The 21462-nt window shown below is 35.9% G+C and overlaps 1 protein-coding gene across 1 annotated transcript in view; it reads left to right on the top strand.

Moving 5' to 3' along the window:
* The first annotated feature begins 5091 nt into the window (after positions 1–5091).
* The window catches only part of SOX6 (SRY-box transcription factor 6), a 442494-nt gene continuing 426123 nt past the window's right edge, over positions 5092–21462 (top strand). The window contains exon 1 of the mRNA XM_065883041.1: positions 5092–5143. Within this exon, the coding sequence (XP_065739113.1) occupies positions 5109–5143 (35 nt within the window). The 5' untranslated portion in view covers positions 5092–5108. The remainder of the gene's footprint in view (positions 5144–21462) is intronic.

Genomic DNA, 21462 nt, shown 5'->3' with positions numbered 1-21462 from the left:
TTATTTATTTATTTTTGGCTGCACTGGGTCTTCGTTGCTGCACGCAGGCTTTCTCTAGTTGCAGCGAGTGAGGGCTACTCTTCATTGCAGTGCATGTGCTTCTCACTGTGGTGGCTTCTCTTGTTGCGGGGCACGGGCTCGCGGAGCATGGGCTCTAGGCGCACGGGCTTCAGTAGTTGTGACACACAGGCTCAGTAGTTGTGGCTTGCAGGCTCTAGAGTGCAGGCTCAGTAGTTGTGGCGCATGGGATTAGTTGCTCTGCGGCATGTGGGATCTTCCTGAATCAGGGATCGATCCCGTGTCCCTTTCACTGGCAGCTGGATTCTTGACCACTGTGCCACCAGGGAAGTCCCAAGATTTATTTATTTTATTTTTGGCTGCATCGTGTCTTAGTTGCGGCACGTGGAATCTTCTTTGAGGCGTGCGGGAACTTTTTCGTTGCAGCGCGCGGGCTTCTCTCTAGTTGTGACATGCGGGTTTGCCTCTTCTCTAGTTGTGGCACGTGGGTTCCAGAGCGCGTGGGCTCTGTAGTTTGTGGCACGCAGGCTCTCTCATTGAGGCGTGTGAGCTCAGTAGTTGTGGCATGCAGGCTTAATTGCCCTGCAGCATGTGGGATCAAACCCGTGTCCTCTTCATTGTAAGTCAGATTGTCTACCACTGGACCACCAGGGACGTCCCAAGGTCATGTTTTAGAATTAGCTTTATAGTTGTAGTTTTTAAATTGTAAATCAATGGAAATAAGTGGGGTGGGGTTGTTTGTCAATTGTTTTGCTTTAAAAAGTTTTTGTCACTTATTGAAATAAAAATGAGATCAATTTTGAGTAGCCATCTAGACTAAATTAGTTAAAATGGAACAAAACAGAAACTTCTACTACTTTGGGAATCATCAAAATGACCTCGACTTCTTTGCTAATACTGATTGCCTTAAAGGCCCCATTTCTTCTTCATCCTTCCTTATATCTATGACCTTTGCCATGAAACTCTAGAGTGCCCTTCCCACTCTGGATAGGGCATTCTGTCTCACCTCTTGCCTCTGGGATCCATCATTTAACTTGCTTTGGCCAATGGGATGTTAGCAAATGTGACACAAGTAGAGGCTTGTAAAAGCACTTGTGCATTTCTGTTCACACTCTTGTCCTTTTCTGTCACCATGAGAAGAACAAGCCTGGGCTAGTATGCCAGAGGATGAGATATATGGTGCAGAGTCGAATTACTCTAGCTGTCCTATCCAAGGCCATCCTAGATCAGCCAAAAGCCAGCCAACCATAAGACATGTTGGTGGCCTCAGTTAAAGCCAGAAGAAGCACCCAGCTGACCTGCAAACGTATGAACTAATTAGATGCTTATTGTTTTAAGCCACTGAGCTTTGGGGTGCTTGAACCCGCAGCATTCTTGTGGCCATAGATAATTGAAACAACCTCAGGTAACCTATTTTTTTTTTTTTTTTGCTGTACGCGGGCCTCTCACCGTTGTGGTCTCTCCCGTTGCAGAGCACAGCCTCTGGACACACAGGCTCAGCGGCCATGGCTCACGGGCCCAGCCGCTCTGCGGCATGTGGGATCTTCCCCGACCGGGGCACGAACCCGTGTCCCCTGCATTGGCAGGCAGACTCTCAACCACTGCACCACCAGGGAAGTCCCTGTAACCTCTTTTTAAAAAGACTCAAATGGGCAGATGTCACAGATGATCCTGAGTGATTTCTTGTTGTTCCAAAAACAATATACATTTCACATTGATTTCAGGAAATTCCTAGATCCAACCACTCAGTGATACTTGAGTGAGATTTGACTCAAAGTGGAAGATGTTTTCTTTGTGGGTTGATTTTAGGAACTCTGGAGATAACTCCCCACCTAGTCTATATATTCAACAAACGTATGTTAGCCTTACAGGGCACAGAATCATTCAGTCCATCAAGAAAGGCAAGGCAGAAAATGGAAGTAGTGAAAGTAATTGAGTTAAATTCATATGGTAAGAAACACAAATGCCGATATATCCATTGTCAAGAACAAATTTTGACTAGGGAACAGTGGTGCTGGGTGGAGTCAGTAAAATAGAGGGGAAGAATGAGGTTAGGAAAAGGGAAACTGGATTTTCTTTGAGCCAGTTAAAGACAACATAGTATAAAAATAAATGTTGTGATTGAAGACTGAGCTTTAAAATCTTAACTCCATTTATACTCTGCAAGTGCAACATATTAGAGTGAGAGAAAGATTGGATGAAAAGAGCAAAGAGGTAGTTTTGTTAGGGGCATGGTACTTTAATTCTTTGTGCTTTGAAATCAAATGACTATTGTCTTTTCTATTTTCGGACTCTCTATATAGTATTGCTATTTCATTCACTTTCTTTTGTGGTAGAAAGAAGTCTGCTTTTTAATGAATATATAAAAAGTAGCTGGCTGAGAATCAGAGGCTCCTAGACTGAGGCAGGGCATTACTGAACACATCTTAACAGTTATGGCCCTGCATTCATCTGGACCTGTATTCAGAGAAGGGGTGTGGCTGCATGGGGGATCTGTACTTGGTTAATTCATCATATTACTTGGAAAGGTCCTTATTATTTTGCACAGCAGTGTGGTCACCTGGCGGTAGGTCATTAGCATTTTAGTCTTCTTTTCTGCACAACAATGTACAACATGCTAATTAGAGGGCTCTGAAAGCTAAGTAACCTGTTTTAAAATCAAACATTTTAATTTGAAGCTTTAATGGCTGTTTTTATAATAACTGGCTTTATTGGGGGTAAAAGCACTTCTCATGTTCCACTAGCAAGGCAGAGTATAACAGAAGCTGACAAAATTAAAAACCTCATAATGCGACCTTTGCCTGGGATAAAAGGCTGTTTCATAACAATTTCCTTTTGTTCTTTGTTTAAGCCATTACTCTAAAAGGAGCCTCCGATTAATCTAAGTAAATGCATCATTACAGTACTAATCCATGTCCTTCTGTCAGTGTCTGTTTTAATTAAATAAGAAATGCTAGCAGAAAGATATCACGCACAAAGCTGTGATTGGAGAAAGCAGCACTGGTTGATCAGGGAAAGATTAAAAAGGGCTTTACTGTTTTGTCCATTTGCATAGCTCCAGATGCCACAGTGTTTCAGGTTGAAAGAAAACTTACAAAAGAGTTTAACACATTTCACTCTTATAGATTTAAAATAATGGGATTTACCAATGAAATTCTAATCATCCAATTTATCACACTTTAGACATTCCAAAGCAAGGAGCAGAACAGCTTGGGGTGTGTCTTTAAAACCTTTTATGCAATGTTGTGTTGTATCTGTGAAAACATACCTGCCCAATTTGCATGTGTTTCTTCTTATTTTGGGTGAATTGATGGTGAAACCTGATAGTGGATATACAATATGATTTTTTTCCCTCTTTTTATTGTATCTTACAACTTCTACTCTAGGTTTTTTTTTTATGGTTTTCTATTGTTAATATGTTAGGAATTTGGGTGCTTAATTGGTTGTTAACAATGAAAAGTAAGCTTAAAAAATGCTTATAAAATGAATGTATCTAGTTAATATTGCTGCACTGATACACAGAAACTCTTCTTAGCAGTAGAGTTGCAGAATTCCCATGATGAGGGCTTTCTCCGTATATGGGCCATTATTTGATGTAATGAAAAGAGAAAGTGTGCAACAGTGAGATTGTTAATTAATTTAGCCTAACAAGATGAAGATAAATGAAGCAAAGAACAGATTGAATGAAGCAAGAGGTCTTATTTACAATTTAATACATTTTTATATAATGCAGATTTCACTTGATAAAAAACAAACAGACCCCACCCCAAATACCTACAAACAAAAAAGTATACTCCCTCCCACCACAATTCAACACTGAAATCCTGACTTTACAGAAAACATGTACCGTGGCTCCATATAGAAGACATTTTTACAGTGTGTAAACAGTGCTTTTCTACTGCTAAAAATTTTACACTAGTTAACCTTTAACTTCAGTATTTTATTATTCTTGCTATAGGCTGGGATAACCATAAGGATAATCATCCGGAAAACTTCGGGTTTCTTCTTCCCCATGTTATCCTGAGACATCTTGTGACGGTTATTTAATAATCATTTTATTTTAATCCTCTTTTTACCAAAGGAAGGAAGCCCAAAAGTGAGGGAAAAAAAAAAAAGGAGCTGTGAGCCTTCTTACATGTGCTTGAATCTGTAGCAATTGTGCAGAATTCTTAAATTAGCATTATTTTTTAAAGTCTTTCTTTCAGAGATTAATGAGCTTTACCCAGTATTTGACCTTTTATCATTCTTGCTTTCTGCTCAGAAGTACTTCCTTCCTTCCTACAGTAGCTAGAAAAGACCGTCTCTTATCTTATGTTACTGTAGGCAGTGGTAACAGGGCTCTCTACAAATGGTGTTATTATGGTCACTGTGTTTTTATCTCAGGGGTCAGGAACAAATCCATGCAACTGCTTCTAAGGATTTCAATAAATAGGACTTTTTATCCAGACAATCGCCTTTTATGTTACTTTTAAACAAAACTACTAGTCCATCAAGAGTTTCAAAAGAAAACAATTCTACAGAGTGCCGGTATGGCCGCACAGACCAATCATCATGGCACCCATTCTCCAGTCCTTTATTTTTCAAGTCCACAACAATAGGTTGTTGATTCAATGGACAAGACCAGAACAATTAAGTTCTCTGTTTAGCAGCAGTGCAGCATTTTAATGCCCTTCTCTAATAATGGTCTCATTATTGTTATTCTAAGACTGGGCCTCAGGAGGAGGAATATTTGCTGGAGGTACGTCATTATTTTGCAAATTTCGATTAGCTCATCATGTTGTCTGTAGTGTGAAAATCGTAGCTAATTAGGGCAGCCAGTTAGACTACCAGCTTTTGAGCTTATGAGTTAAAAGGTAGCATACTTGATAGGCCAGTGATGTGAAAAAGGTGGTAAAAAGGAGGATTAGAGCAGTTGCCTTAGTAACTCCAACTTCCATCTGTGAGGGAACAATGGACTTGTGTTTCTCCCCCACCTTGGTGTAAAAATTGGTTTTGTTTTGAAAGGACAGAGTTCTTTTTATGACAATCTGGAATTCAGCCCAACTGAGTGTAGTTTTAGTTGTTAGGAGAGACCATTGAGGATAGGAAAGATGAAAGGTCATGGTGAGCTTCAAGGACATGAAAGGTTGTTGTCTCATGTAACAATGGTAGATTGTTTTTTTCCTGATATTTCTAGCCAGCCCCTAAGTCAGGTGATGGAACAAATACCTACGGTTTAGTCAGGTGAAACAGGAAAGAGCAGGGGAAGGAAAGGAGAAAAATGGGGTAAGAGAGAGTTTGTACTTTGTTAAAGAAAGAGGGGTAACTTCAATTCGCTTTTATTAAACGAAGTGATATTTCTTTGTCACTATCTCTGAGATTCCAGTGTGCTTTGGATGGTTTGCCTCTGTGGGCCATCACATCTCTGGGAAGCTCTCCAATGTGTTAGGAAATGTGATTTAAGCTTTCTTCCTGAACTCCCAGGAGGACCAGTGATGCGATACTTAACAATAAATTTAGTTGTAGCTTTCTCACATTATTGGTGTTCTTAAAAGGTTTTCCTTCAAAATGCACACTGAGTAAAATGAATGATAAATATGAAAGAAATTTGTTATACCACTTTACAGGGTTTTATCATAAATCCTACGACTTCCATCACAGAAAGTTTACAGGAAACTGTTTAGATGTTGCTGCAGTAGCAACACAAATTTTTCTCTCTGTACATAAGAAAATGCCACAATTTTAAGAGCTATTGGAGGTTTTGTATTACAGAGAAGGTGATAGAAAAGGATTGAATATGGTGCTGTTTCTTAAAAACTCTCAAAACCAAATCACTCTCTCTGGATTTGAAATACCTTTATTTCAGCAAAATAAGTGACTTCTATTTTTCTTCCATATTAATATTAAAACATTTGGTTGTGGTTGTTGTGTGTGTACTTGTGTGCAAGCTCCTGTGTGAGTGTGTGTGTGTGTGTGTGTTTAGAATCAGACAGAGTATAGGAATACTAATTTTTTAAGCAGAAAGATCATCTTTTGATGATCAAAGGAACCTTCATATTTCTCCCTCTCTATTGTCCCCAAACAACCCTTGTGTAATTGAAGCTGGACTTGGTCCAGGGGGTTAGGGAGATTTTCAAATTCTCTTTTAATCCCAGGTCTTTGTTTTCTTACTTTTACTAGCCAACTATCCTTATTGCTGTAGCCTTTCTTTTTCTGAGAAGCTGTGTTTGTTTAATTTATTGTTGGTACTTCACAGACCTGAAATAATAATATCACGAAATTCTAGAGCTTAAGGACTTTTGAGATCATCTAGTCCAATTCTTGTGTTTGAAAAATAAGAAAAGTGAGGCCAGAATGTTGAAATGACTTGCCCAAGGTAACTCAACTAGTTGAGGTAGACAAATAGATGCCGTTTGCTATACTATTTAAATATAAAAACTTGAACCAAAGGAAGAATGAAGAAACATTATAGGGACATGTTGAACTTCTTTACTGGTCTTTTTAGTTGCTGAGGGGAGATGGAATCAAGCTAACGTCTGGTGTTGGGGTTAAGATTCAGATCAGATTTTATTTTATAACTATCAAAGTTCCATTTTAAATAAATGAAACTTTTTCCTGACAATACCCGCCCCCCCCCCACACACAATCCCCGGCATGACTGGGGAGAGTTGTAACCTAAAGTACTAGCATAGCACTCAGAATCAGCAGACTTTGTCGATCCAGGCACTGTGTGAAATACTTTCATACACGTTATTACAATTTAGAATTGAAACACTTTTTCTTTCCAGTGTGGCAAATTAGTTAACCGTTCTGTTTCTTAGTTTTTGCAACTGTAGAAAGGGACTTGATGTTATTCAACTTCATTAGCTGTGTGAGACATAAAATCAGTGTATGATTGAAAAATGCAGTATATATTTGACAGATATTATAAGAGTGTAAATTTGTGCTTTATCCAAACAGATATCCTGAGGAAAATATGAACCATAATATTTAGATCAAAGAATATGACATATGTTATTTTTGGAACAGTTTAGAACATGTTTAGAAAATTTGGACTATAGAGGATAAAATAAAAGAGGATAAAAGAATCTGTTATTTCACCTTATTATTTCATAATTAAAAAATGTACTCCTAGTAACATTTTGGTATATTTCATTTCAGTCTTTTATCTATGTGTGTATGAGAAGAAAGAACGTGTCTAGCTTGTTTACTACCCTCTCTTCAGTGCCCAGAACAGTATGTGGCAGTTGAAAAACAGTTGTTGGGTAAACTTTTAAAAAAGGCAAAATTGCATCATACTGTAGATACATTTTTGTATTTAAGAAATAATTTTATTGGATTTTCCCATGTCTTCAAAAATATGATTTTAATGACTCTATCATATACCATCATATGGTTGTACCACAATTTGTTTTACCATTGTTATCAATTTCCAACTTTTCACTATTATAATGTGAAGGTTAATTTATAAGGATATCTTCCACTTATTATTAAAGTGGTAAAATTTAAAAATTGATGATAAAAGTCCTTTATGATCATAGAACCCCACCAAACCCCATCACCTCTTTCAAGTCTTAGCTTAGATGTCATATTCTCAGTTGAGGTCTACTTTGACCACCCTATTTTAAAATTGTTACCTTCCAAACATTCCTCATCTCCCTAATGCAGGTCTATTTGTTTCCATAGCCTTTATCAACTTTTAACATACTATATAATTTGCATGTCTGTTAAATTTATTTGCCATTTTCTCCTTTTATTTCCTATAATATAAGCTCTAGATAGTGGAGCATTTTTGACTGTTTTGGTCAGTTATATTCCCCAGTGTCTTGCACAGTGCCTAGAATATAGTAGATGTGCAACAATATTTGTTGAATGCATTTATTGAAACTTTAAAAGATGGAAGTGTCTATTTTTTAAAGTCAAGAATCAATCCCTTTCTTTTTTCATATGGGCAACTCTCATCAACCTATTTGTGCACTGGCCAAGGACTTCTGTTTTCTCAATTTTCATTTGTACACATTATTCAGTTAAATTAAATCATAGCATTTAGCTGAATCTTGGATAGGCCATGTTGGATACAGACTAGATGTATTGAAACAAATGCTCCAAGCTCTTGCCACTTGAAGTCACTCTGAACTCTAGCTTTAGGGAGATGGTTCTGGATGAGAAATATCACCAGTGTCATGCCAAATGATCTTTTTCCTCATCTAGAAGTCCTTTTGGTAAGACTCTTAAGGTTTAGGTCTGACCTGGGCAAACTCAGGTTAACCTGATTACTTACATTTTTGGATGATTTTACCTTATTCTGCTCCTAACTGATATTGGTCCTATTCTTGAAATTTTCTTAGGAAAGACGTTTAACAAACTCCTGTTTACTTCTTTCACTGTATTTGATTTATACTTTCCTTTAAAAATAATATAAAACAAAAAAAATCACCATTTTATGTCCTTTGTGGGTAAGTGTTAATTATAATCTTTATTAATAGCAATTTATATAGCTACAATAATCCCTTAAATTTGTATGATCTTTATAGTTTTAAAGCTCTTTAATAAATATGATCTTGTTTAATTATCAAAATAATCTTAGATGCACAGGGCATGTTTGTTACACCCATTTAAGGAGGAACCAAGGCACAGAAAACTTCAGAGACTTAATCTAGATCATAAATCTAGGAAGTGGTAAAGAGGCCACTAGAATCCAAGTCTTTTGAGTTCTACTAGTCCAGTACTATTTTTCTTTTAATCATTTTACCTTCTCTCCAGGTTAAATAATCATTGTTTTGTTGACGTTTCTCAATAGATTTCATGAAAATAAAAACAAATGATTAGAATTACACATTTTTTCGCTTTATTTTACCTGCTTTACTATTCCAATTCTCAAGGACTTTCCTCTTTTTCCATAGTCATTGTCTTTTCCCTTATTCTGACTATTTACATGGGCTTTTGTAACAATTTGTGAAACCACAGGCTGCCATGTCTGTCTTTTCACCTTTTAGCTAGTTGTTCATTTCACACCTCTAGATAAGACTAAGCAAGTTCTGTTGATTGTAATAGGTATCAGGCAGACTGATAGTGGTCCACTGGGATGCAAACAGCCTTGGGAGAAAGTTAATGTAGTAGACAGTACATTAGGTAAAAGATTGGACAATGCACACTAACAAGTGTAGTTCATGTATATAGAAGAGAGGTATAAAACAGGAGATAAAAGCAAGACAAAGCAAGAAAAGTCTGGGAGCAAGTGGTAAGATATTTAGGAAGCTAGGCCACAGTATGGCCATAGACGTCAAGTGGAGTTAAAGGACAGATTCCAGTTTCTGAGTAGTCTGCAAGTGAAAGGTTATCAAATTCACAGAAGGGTCATGGTCTTAGATGGACTAGTGCACTCAGGTATAGGAAAACAAGTAGAATCCTAGTATTGGAATCAAAACAAAAAGTCAGGGTCAAACTAGTAGCAAGAGTAATTAATGTCATTCTGAGTCCCAGGGGATTGTGTTGGAGCCTCTTTAGGACGAGATCAGAAACAGTCCTAGAGCAGTGGCTCTCAAATTTTTAATGTACATAAGAGTCACCTGGGGTGCTTTGGATTTCTGAAGTGGGGCCCAGGTGTCTGTATTTTTAACAAGAGCTCCACATTTTTCGGATGCAAGTTTCTACAGATCACATGTGGAGAAAATCTCCATAAAGCCTGAGGTGGCACCTATAGTAGGATAAGGGACCAAATAATCACAAATCTTGAGAAACGAGGCATTTAGAGGTTGAAAGTCAGACCTTTCTACTAAGAGAAAAATGTATCTGTTTTTCTCAGAGCCGATTTCTATTTATTTGCATGTCAGAAGGCAGAAAACATGGGCTGATATGAACTCGGCTGGTGTGTTGTAAGCCTATTATGTTTTTCTCCTTATGTATATTGTATATTGAGTGCTTTTGTAATATCCAACATAAAGATTTGTACGTTTTAGTGTAAAAAAAAAGTAAGGCTGATTGTTCTTTTGTGCCTAATCTAAACTGTCTCTCATTTTTGCTTTCCATTTGTTATCTGCATAATTGAATTTCTCCTTTTCCTTCCCACGTCATAAATTGATTAGCATGAGTTGGGCAGACTGCTGTAATGCTAAGGGTTAACCAGAAGAGAATTACAAATGAACTATCTAGAAAGTTGATTATTAATCCAGCTAGAGAAGAAATATGCTTTTACTTAGCAAGAATGAGTATCCGAAGAGCTGATAATATTGTTCAGGCAGTGAGGTGGAATGGCAGAGCTTGGTAAGTAAAACAAAACTTGGGATTAATCTTTTGTATCAGTTTTTTTAAATGCCTAGAATGTTGATATATTTAAACAGCTAAATCGAATATGAATTTACAAGCTGCCGGAACAAATCTAAAAAGTTCCAAATGTGTTTGTTAATGAGATCCCCACATAGACTATCAGTAAAAGTTAACTGAAAAGTATTTACGTAAGTAGATAAATATATTTAATTTTGAATATTTATAAAAATACGTGATTAGATTTGTGATTAAGAACCAGGAAGTGGGCATGGAGGAATGATTTCTATAGCAATCTAAGTCCAAACCTCTAACTGAAGAATACTGAGTGACATGTTGTTGTTTTTTCACAAGAGCAAGTTCTGGATTCTTAGATATGAAAATGAAAATATACTTTAAAATATAGTATTTGCATAAAGATTCAGTGAGATATTTTTCAGACTTCTAGGTGACAAAAATTGTCATAAGTTCTCTTATTTTCTGGGTCTTAGTACTCATTTCATCCTGATGTTTAATTTAAGGACCTTTCTAAAGACAGCTTTTATTGTATTTGTGAATTGGAAGGAAAGAGAAATGAGAGGATCTGTGCTATTTGTACAAAGAAAATTAAGTGAAAAGATACGATTTTAATAATGTTCTTCCATCAAAGACTGCTCCTCCTGTTGTAGAAGAAATTTGATGTCAATATTCAATTCTATAAGATTGAATTTTTCCATAAATTACTTGATCTTACAAAAATGAGCCTTTTACACATGGTATGGACCATACTGAATATTATTGCAGCTTTATGCAATAATAAGTCATTCCAATGTAGCATTGTACTTAGAAGTTAGTAAACTTATTAAAATCGTGCACCATGAAATGCAGAATTTTAACCTTTTCTTTAAAGGTATTTCTTTAGTGTCAATAAAAAGGCCTCAAATTAACATTTTGTTATTTAATGCTTACATGAGCAAAAAAAGAGTGTGTTTTTAAAAAAACTATAAATATTGGAAGTATATGTTATATGTGTGCATGTGTGCATACCAGAGCACCATTTGGCCATATACACTCAGCTTTTTTTAAGTTCTAATGTTCTGACTCATATTTAGGACTGGGAATATAAACTATAGTAAGTGAAATAATAAAGACAGTAGTTAAAATTTATTGAGCTCTTGTGTGCTAAATGCTATGTTAAATGCTTTATCTCATGTAATCCTCATATTAACTCTGTGGTTGTTGGAAAGCTACAAGGATTATAGTGTATGCTAAAACAAAGAGTAAGCTAATTAAAGAGGCTTTAACATCTGATGCTAAAAGTCTAGAAAATAAAGGCCCATGAAACAAAGCGTATAAGAGGGGAGATCCCTGAATTCTGTGCGCTTGTCTTTCTCAAAATTAAGAAGATTTAATATGAGCCTGGGAAAGAAAAATAGAAGGAAATGAGCCAGTGATTCTTAGCAATCATTAATTCTTTAAAAAAATTTTTATTTGAAAATTTTAGTCATACAAAAATGTATGAAGAATAGGTTAAAATACCTATATAGTTCTAAGAAATGAAACATTACTAATACAGTCAAAGCCTCCTGTGAAGCATTCTTCAAATCTGAAGGATTCTTCAAATTCAAGGTAAGCATTCTCTTGAATTTGGTGTTTATCATTCCCATGCTTTTCTTTATACTTATACTTAAATTCCATATTCATTATATATAGAGGGAAAACTCTACTTACCATTCTCTGAGATCTAAGAAAGACCTTTTCTTGGCTTCCTGTTACACCTTAATTAAAACAAAATCCTTAACACAATCTGCAAAGCCCCAGCCCTGTAAAATGGGGCCCTTGCATTATCAGGCTCAGCTCTTGCCTTTCTCCTAATGGCTCTTTCTGGAATAGTTGCTATACTGATCTATACCCTCCAAGTTTTTTCCTGCTCTAAGGTCTTCATGTTATGCTGTCTTCTCAACTGGAATACACTTCTGTTCTCATTTTGGGGACTCTGCATTCCTGAACTGAGCTTTCAAATTGTAAACTTATAGAGCAGTACCAGTGTCTATAATCTTAATGTGGAGACACTGTAATGGGCTCTAAAAATCTGGAAATTTTATTTTTATGAATTTATTTATTTATTTTTGGCTGTTTTGGGTCTTCATTGCTGCTCATGGACTTTCTCTGGTTGTGGTGATGGGGGGCTACTCTTTGTTGTGGTGCATGGGCTTCTCATTGCGGTGGCTTCTCTTGTTGTGGAGCATGGGCTCTAGGCGTGTGGGCTTCAGTAGTTGTGGTGCACGGGCCTAGTTGCTCCACGGCATCCTGGACCAGAGCTCGAACCTGTGTCCCCTGCACTGGCAGGCAGATTCTTAACCACTGTGCCACCAGGGAAACCCAAAAATCTGGAAAAATTTTGGACACACATTTGAGGAAATACATATGGTACTTTTGCATAAGAAAGCCATGAGGCCACTTATAAGAGTTCTGAGGTGGGTAACTATAATTAAAATATTCATAGTGGTGAAGGTTGCTGTAATATTGGTAGGCAGTTTCATTTTTTTAGGGGAATATAGAAAAGGTTATAAGAAAGGAAAAAAGAAAATGAAATCAGTCTGAGAGGAGGGCTAGGGTTTTCAAAATGTCAGAATATACTTATGTTGTACTCTATGTAAATCTTTGCTGGCATTTGTAATTAAAGTCCAAGGCCAAAAGATTATGCTGAAACATTGGTTTTGTTGTTTTTTCTTTTTGGTTGTTGGTGTGGAAAAAGGAGATAAAAAAGAGAATTTAATTAAAATGTTTTAGGGTTAAAGGAGGGGATTTGTAGCTGTCTCTTTGTGGTCACAGAAAGTGCCATTATTATTAATAATATTGTACCTTACATTTTTATTTTTTACTCCTTATATTTTTAAATGAGCTTTTTCATATATTATCTTATACATTTCTTATATTAACCCTGTGAGATAGTTAAAGTGGGGGTCTTATTATCTTCATTTTATAACTAGGAAAACTGGGAACAGCAATCAGGACTGACTTAAAAAAAAAATTCCTAGGTATAGTTTTGTAGACAAGACTAATATTCACTCTACTTCTGCCCCTCCAAAAAAGATTGGAGGGTATAATTAGGTTCTTTTAAAGACCAGGATGATTAGGTGGATGTCCTTTGTAGGTTTTCTAGACTTAAACGTTTTATTTTTTCTAATTTCCTAAAGTTGCAACATAGTTAACCATCTCCAGCAAACAGAACTGAGATGGTTAAATGCATATAGTTAATAGATACACTGCAAAGCCTATTCTAAGTTAAGGCTTATCGGGTGAAGTTTAATGGGCCCAGTCCTTGCCTGATATCTTAGAGCTCCAAGAATAAGGAGAAATAGCCATGAATTTATAAGAATGAAATATCATAAAATTTGGAGTAAATAAACTGTAGCTTAAATAAAAACGTGATAAATCAAGCAGAGGGTACAAGCCCCTTGGATGGAAACCCAAGTCACATGGACTGAGGATGGATACCTTTTGGTACTCATTTAAAATACTGTTTTTAAAAGAACAAATGGAAGGCAGTGTGTATGTTGCATATATACATGTGTGCAGGCAAATGGAGGGGTATTTATTTGAGAACAAAGAAATGCCAGGAGGTATTTGTAGTGATTAGCCAAGAAGGCTGTTTGCTGCATTTAAGGTAAAAACCAAATCTTGTATTTTTCAATTGGACAAATATCCTGGTTACAGAGAAATTCAATTTTTCACTCTCTCTGGGCCAGTAAGCACTAGATTCCCTTAGGTTAAAAGAAACAGGCATATTGACTCTGAAGAATAGAAGTCTTATGAGAATCTGATATCTATCCTGAGATGGCTAAATTGCTGCTATAGGGAAAGAGTGTGAACTGTGGAGGGCCAAACCCAAGTTAGCAGGTGAAAGTCACAGGGAGCCAGAATCACAGGAACAGCAGAAGAAACATTTTGTAACAGCTATAGTTGTCCAAAAATGGAATGAACAACTCTGTGGATGTAGTGAAGGCCTTGTTACTAGGAGGAATTAGGGAGGAAGATTAAAGTGTTGGGTTATAACAAGTTGTTTCAGTCTTGAAGTTTATAAGAAGATATCCTCTATGTGTTAACTGTTAAGACAAGTATGTGAGTCAACATAACAAAGATACAGTCTTATGTGAAGACAAGGATCAATGTCATGAAGGCCAGGTTTACTTTCTGGGTTGCTCAGCCATACTTACTCTAGTATGTCAGTTAAAAAATTGGTGGATTTTTATCTGTAGGTAGCCATTTGATGCCTGGAATTATCCCAGGTAAGACCTTTAGTCTTCACCAGTTATCCCCAAATCTCAGAAGAACTGGTGTAAGAAAATGGAATTGTATTATAAGGGGGAAAAGAGAAATCAGTTAGTTTCTCCACTGGGTCCAGATCCGGAGAAGAAGAATTTAATATGATTTAGGGAGAACAGATTTTAAAATAACACTAGGGCTTCCCTGGTGGCGCAGTGGTTGAGAGTCCGCCTGCCGATGCAGGGGTCACGGGTTCGTGCCCTGGCCTGGGAAGATCCCACATGCCGTGGAGCGGCTAGGCCCGTGAGCCATGGCCGCTGAGCCTGCAGTTCCAGAGCCTGTGCTCTGCAGCGGGAGAGGCCACAACAGTGAGAGGCCCACGTACCACACACACACACACACACACACACACACACACACACACACACACACACAAACAAAAAACAAAAAACAAACCCCACTAAATTCACTTAATTACCTTTAAAGTCTCTTGAGCTGTGGTACACTAATAACATAAATGATCACATTTTTAAGCACCTTAGAGATTTTCTGTTATTTCAGTTTCTTCTTATTCAGGTAATACTTTCATTTCAACAATTAAAAATAGTTAAAAATTACAGAATTAGTACACAAATACATTCTTGCTGTAGAGTAGTGCGTGGCATATAGCAGGCAATCATTAGATATTACTTGAATGAATAATTATTAAAAAAAAAGCAAAGGGAATTTTCCTTAATGTCTCTCCCCACCCTGAATTCTATTTCTCTCCCCGAACATATTCACTATATTCAATCTGGTTTATATCCTTCCAGACCTCTTTCTATATAATAATATACATATATACACAATTATTTAGAAATAGGCAGTTTTGTTTTGTGTGAGGGTAACACTCTCCCCTTTTACAGATATTGCTTTATATGTTACATATCCTTTTTTTTCATTAAGATTCTGACTTAGACCTTTGTCATTTTAAATAGCTTCACTTTATTTTCTTCTATGTAGTATTTTATACTATGTATATATCATTGTTATAATCATAGATATCTAGGTTAGTTACAATTTAAGTATTCTTAGTTGAAATTTTAGGTATTTAAAACTTAGGGGATGGCAAAATGTGACTGTATTCTTTTAAAATACATAAAATGGGCATAGGAAGTTTCTACCTGATTGTATTATGAGAATTAGGGACACTGAAAGCAAAAGATTAGAATGTGTAAAGGCATAGAAGAGTGAAAAAGCATGATATCATTTACTCCTTCATTAAGGCAACCCAAGAAGTCAGAGGACACTTGGTAGTGAGAAAAGGCTACTTTTATCCATTTAAAAATTGAGTGGGGATAATGACTATAAACTCTGGGCAAAACACAAAAAACAACTATCTGAAGATACTGGAGACCAATCCAAAGCAGGCTAAATCTTGAGAGGAGATGACATTTGGAGGAAGGGATACTAGGTAAGTTTGTCATTTTCAAGGTTTCCAGTATGAGGGCAGGCCTCAGTTTATAGAACTCCAGTAGAAGAATCAGCAGTCTTTCTGGTCTGGAGAACCAGGAGAGCAGACTTTGGGGCAACCACAACTCCTGGGAAGTGAGGAGGTAATCCTCTAAAAGAAAGAGTCACAGAAAGTGAGTCCCAAATTCTATGTGTAAACTTTGCTCCAGTCTCTGACTGATCCCCAAACTATGCATGCTCAGAACAGGCTTTAAGCAGCCCACATAAGGCTAAAAGAACTAAACAGATATTTGAGCTGCTGCCCACTGCAGGTGAGACAGAATATGCAGTTTGAGCCTAAACAAGTAAGCATTTTGCTAAAACAAACAAACAAAAAAATGATACTCTTTAGAGCACTATAAAAGAATCCAGAGTCTCCATGACATAATGGTCATGATGTCTGAGATATAACCCCAAATTACTCAACAAATGAAGAATCAGGCAAATGTGAAAAAATAGGGTATTTCAGCAGAGAGATAGAAATTACCAAAAGAACCAAATAAGAAACAAGAAAATAACTTGATGGGCAAGTCAGTAGAATAAAGATCACAGAGGATAAATCCAGTGAAATTGAATCAATATAAATGATCTGATTTAAAGAACACCGAGAGAAAAAAAATTAGAAAAGAAATGAATATAACATTAGGGATATGTAAAACATTATTAAAAGTTCTAACATATATAAGTCCCAGAAAAAAAGGAGAGTGATATTACGGCAGAAAATAGTACTTGAAGAAATAGTGGTTCCAAATTTCCCAAATTTAGTGAAAGATATAAATTTACAGATTTAAGAAGTTCCGTGAACTTCAAGTAGGATAATTGCAAAGAAAAATACACCTAGGCACATTAAAATAAACTACTGAAAGCAAGAAAAATGTATAGGTAAAAGTTTTTGGTAAAGACCAAGAAAAAAGAGAACATAACTTACCAATATCGGGAATGAAAGAGGAATTCTCAGCAAAGAATTAATAGAGATTAAACAGATGATAGGGAATGTTATGAAGATCTTATGCCAAAAAATCATACAGGCATATTTTGGAGATATTGTACATTCAGTTCCAGACCACTGCAATAAAGTGAATATTGCAATAGTCACACAAATTTTTTGGTTTCCCAGTGCATATAAAAGTTATGTTTACCCTATAGTGTAGTCTATTAAGTGTGCAATAGCATTAAAAATACTTTATTGCTAAAAAAATGCTAATCATCATCTGACAATGCAGGGTTGCCTCAAAACATCAATTTGTAGAAAACACAATATCTGCAAAATGTGATAAAGCAAAGTGCAATATAATGAGGTATACTTGTACTACTTAGAAGAAATGGATAAATTCCTTGAAAAATACAGTTTACTAAAGTTGATACAAGATGAAACAGAAAACCTAAATAGCACTTCATTTATAAAAGACATGGAATTTTTAAATTAAATAAAACTTTTAATAAAGAAAACTATGGGTCCAAACGGTTTCACTGGTGAATTCTATCAAATATTTAAGAAATAACTCAATCATGAAATTGAGTTATTTGTAGTGAGGTGGATGGATCTAGAGTCTGTCATACAGAGTGAATTAAGTCAGAAAGAGAAAAACAAATACCGTATGCTAACACATATATATGGCATCTAAAAAAAAAAATGGTCATGAAGCTAGGGACAAGATGGGAATAAAGACGCAGACCTACTAGAGAATGGACTTGAGGACACGGGGAGGGGGAAGGGTAAGCTGGGAAAAAGTGAGAGAAAAGCATTTAATGTTTGTAGATTTTTTTGATGATGGCCATTCTGACTGGTGTGAGGTGATACCTCATTGTAGTTTTCATTTGCATTTCTATAATGATTAGTGATGTTGAGCATTCGTTCATGTGTTTGTTGGTAATCTGTATATCTTCTTTGGAGAAATGTCTGTTTAGGTCTTCTACCCATTTTTGGATTGGGTTGTTTTGTTTTTTCATATTGAGCTGCATGAACTGCTTGTATATTTTGGAGATTAATCCTTTGTCAGTTGCTTCATTTGCAAATATTTTCTCCCATTCCGAGGGTTGTCTTTTCGTCTTGTTTATGGTTTCCTTTGCTGTGCAAAAGCTTTGAAGTTTCATTAGGTCCCATTTGTTTATTTTTGTTTTTATTTCCATTTCTTTAGGAGGTGGGTCAAAGAGGATCTTGCTGTGATTTATGTCGTAGAGTGTTCTGCCTGTGTTTTCCTCTAAGAGTTTTATAGTGTCTGGCCTTACATTTAGGTCTTTAATCCATTTGCGTTTATTTTTGTATGGTGTTAGGGAGTGTTCTAATTTCATTAGCTGTCCAGTTTTCCCAGCACCACTTATTGAAGAGGCTGTCTTTTCTCCATTGTATATTCTTACCTCCTTTATCAAAAATAAGGTGACTGTATGTGCATGGGTTCATCTCTGCGCTTTCTATCCTGTTCCATTGATCTATATTTCTGTTTCTGTGCCAGTACCATACTGTCTTGATTATTGTAGCTTTGTAGTATAGTCTGAAGTTCAGGAGCCTGATTCCTCCAGCTCCGTTTTTCTTTCTCAAGATTGCTTTGGCTATTCAGGGTCTTTTGTGTTTCCATAAAAATTGTGAAATTTTTTGTTCTAGTTCTGTGAAAAATGCCATTGGTAGTTTGGTAGGGATTGCATTGAATCTGTAGGTTGCTTTGGGTAGTATATTCATTTTCACAATGTTGATTCTTCCAATCCAAGAACATGGATTGGAAGAATCAACATTCTTTATATAAAATATAAAATATTTTATATCTCTCCATCTGTTTGTATCATGTTTAATTTCTTTCATCAGTGTCTTATAGTTTTCTGCATACAGGTCTTTTGTCTCCTTCGGTAGTTTTATTCCTAGGTATTTTATTCTTTTTGTTGCAATGGTAAGTGGGAGTGTTTCCTTAATTTCTCTTTCAGAATTTTCATCATTAGTGTATAGGACTGCAGTAGATTTCTGATCATTAATTTTGTATCCTGCAACTTTACCAAATTTATTGATTAGCTCTAGTTGTTTTCTGGTAGAGTCTTTAGGATTCTCATTATATAGCATCATGTCATCTGCAAACAGTGACAGCTTCACTTCTTCTTTTCTGATTTGGGTTCCTTTTATTTCTTTTTCTTCTCTGATTGCTGTGGCTAAAACCTCCAAAACTCTGTTGAATAATAGTGATGAGAGTGGGCAATCTTATCTTGTTCCTGACCTTAGTGGAAATGATTTCAGTTTTTGAGAATGATGTTGGCTGTTGGTTTTTCATATATGGCCTTTATTATGTTGAGGTAAGTTCCCTCTGTGCCTAGTTTCTGGAGGATTTTTGTCATAAATGGGTGTTGAATTTTGTCAAAAGCTTTTTCTGCATCTATTGAGATGATCATATGGTTTTTATCCTTCAATTTGTTAATATGGTTTATCACATTGATTGATTTGCATATATTGAAGAATCCTTGCATTCCTGGGATAAACCCCAGTTGATCATGGTGTATGATCCTTTCAGTGTGCTGTTGAATTCTGTTTGCTTGTATTTTGTTGAGGATTTTTGCATCTGTGTTCATCAGTGATATTGGATTGTAGTTTTGTTTCTTTGTGACATCTTTTTTTGGTTTTGGTGTCAGGGTGATGGTGGTCTTGTAGAATGAGTTTGGGAGTGTTCCTCCCTCTGCTATATTTTGGAAGAGTTTGAGAAGGATAGGTGTTAGCTCTTCTCTAAATGTTTGATGGCATTTGCCTGTGAAGCCATCTGGTCCTGGGCTTTTGTTTGGTGGACGATTTTTAATCACAGCCTCAATTTCAGTGCTTGTGATTGGTCTGTTTATATTTTCTCTTTTTTCCTGGTTCAGTCATGGAAGGTTGTGCTTTTCTAAGAACTTGTCCATTTCTTCCAGGTTGTCCATTTTATTGGCATATAGTTGCTTGTAGCAATCTCTCGTGATCTTTTGTATTTCTGCAGTGTCTGTTGTTACTTCTCCTTTTTCATTTCTAATTCTATTGATTTCAGTCTTCTTCCTTTTTTTCTTGATGAGTCTGGCTAATGGTTTATCAATTTTGTTTATCTTCTTAAAGAACCAGCCTTCAGTTTTTTGATCTTTGCTATTGTTTCCTTCATTTCTTTTTCATTTATTTCTGATCTGATCTTTATTATTTCTTTCCTTCTGCCAAATTTGTGTGTTTTTTGTTCTTCTTTCTCTATTGCTTTAGGTGTAAGATTAGGTTGTTTATTTCAGATGTTTCTTGTTCCTTAAGGTAGGATTGTATTGCTATAAACTTCCCTCCTAGAACTGCTTTTGCTGCATCCCATAGGTTTTGGGTCATCGTGTTTTCATTGTCATTTGTTTCTAGGTATTTTTTCATTTCCTCTTTCCTTTCTTCAGTGATCTCTTGGTTATTAAGTAGTGTATTGTTTAGCCTCCATGTGTTTGTATTTGTTACAGATTTTTTCCTGTAATTGATATCTAGAGTCATAGTGTTGTGGTCAGAAATGATACTTGATACGATTTCAGTTTTCTTAAATTTACCAAAGCTTCTGTTGTGATCCAAGATATGATCTATCCTGGAGAATGTTCCTTGAGCACTTGAGAAGAAAGTGTATTCTGTTGTTTTTGGATGGAATGTCCTACAAATATCAATTAAGTCCATCTTGTTTAATGTATCATGTAAAGCTTGTGTTTCCTTATTTATTTTCATTTTGGATGATCTGTCCTCTTTCTGTTTTTTAAGAATAACTTTTCGGGTCAAATATTATGATAGCGCAATCACTTTTGACATTGTGGTACCATTTTTGCAGAGAACATTTTCTAAGGACTTTGCCTAATCTTTTTATATTCAAATCATTCTCTTTTGAATAATCTACCATGTCAACTATCATTCTTGCCAGTTTTTGTTTCTTCAGTTTCTATCTTGGCTAACTGCAAATTCTTGATTTGTGAATAATCTGAGCTGGTCTTCAGCACTATGTATCTCACAAGTTCCTGCTTCTTTTACAGGATTTGCAATTTCACTTTGAATTCATTTTACATTTTTATTTTGAATATTATTTACAATATTCTACAATGCAATATCCATCAGTCAGCTTAACTTGAGTCTCAATCTTGACTGAAAAAAATTATCTGGCAATTTTTAAAAGTATTCCTATTCTTAGCCTGCACTTCAATCGATTAAATCAGTCTTTGGGAATGGGACCCAGGCATCAATATTTTTTGAAGGCTCCATGTCACTACAGTATGCAGACAAGTTGGAGGTCACTGGGCAGTGATTATCAAAGATACAAAGAAATTTATCTAAATGGGTGAGATACAGTTAAATTAATCTGTGAGAGATGTTTGAGTGAAGACTAATTTTTAAAAATGTTAAGTTCTTTAGTGAATATTTTTACATTTTGATGCCTTTCACTTCCTATGTAATTTTGGAGACTCACATAATGAATTTTGAATAATAACAGTATCTTCTATATCCAATGAATGTCAAGTATG

The sequence above is a fragment of the Phocoena phocoena genome, chromosome 8 (assembly GCF_963924675.1).
Source record: "Phocoena phocoena chromosome 8, mPhoPho1.1, whole genome shotgun sequence".
Classification (NCBI taxonomy): Eukaryota; Metazoa; Chordata; class Mammalia; order Artiodactyla; family Phocoenidae; genus Phocoena; species Phocoena phocoena.
This window is presented reverse-complemented; position numbering and strand designations above follow the sequence as displayed.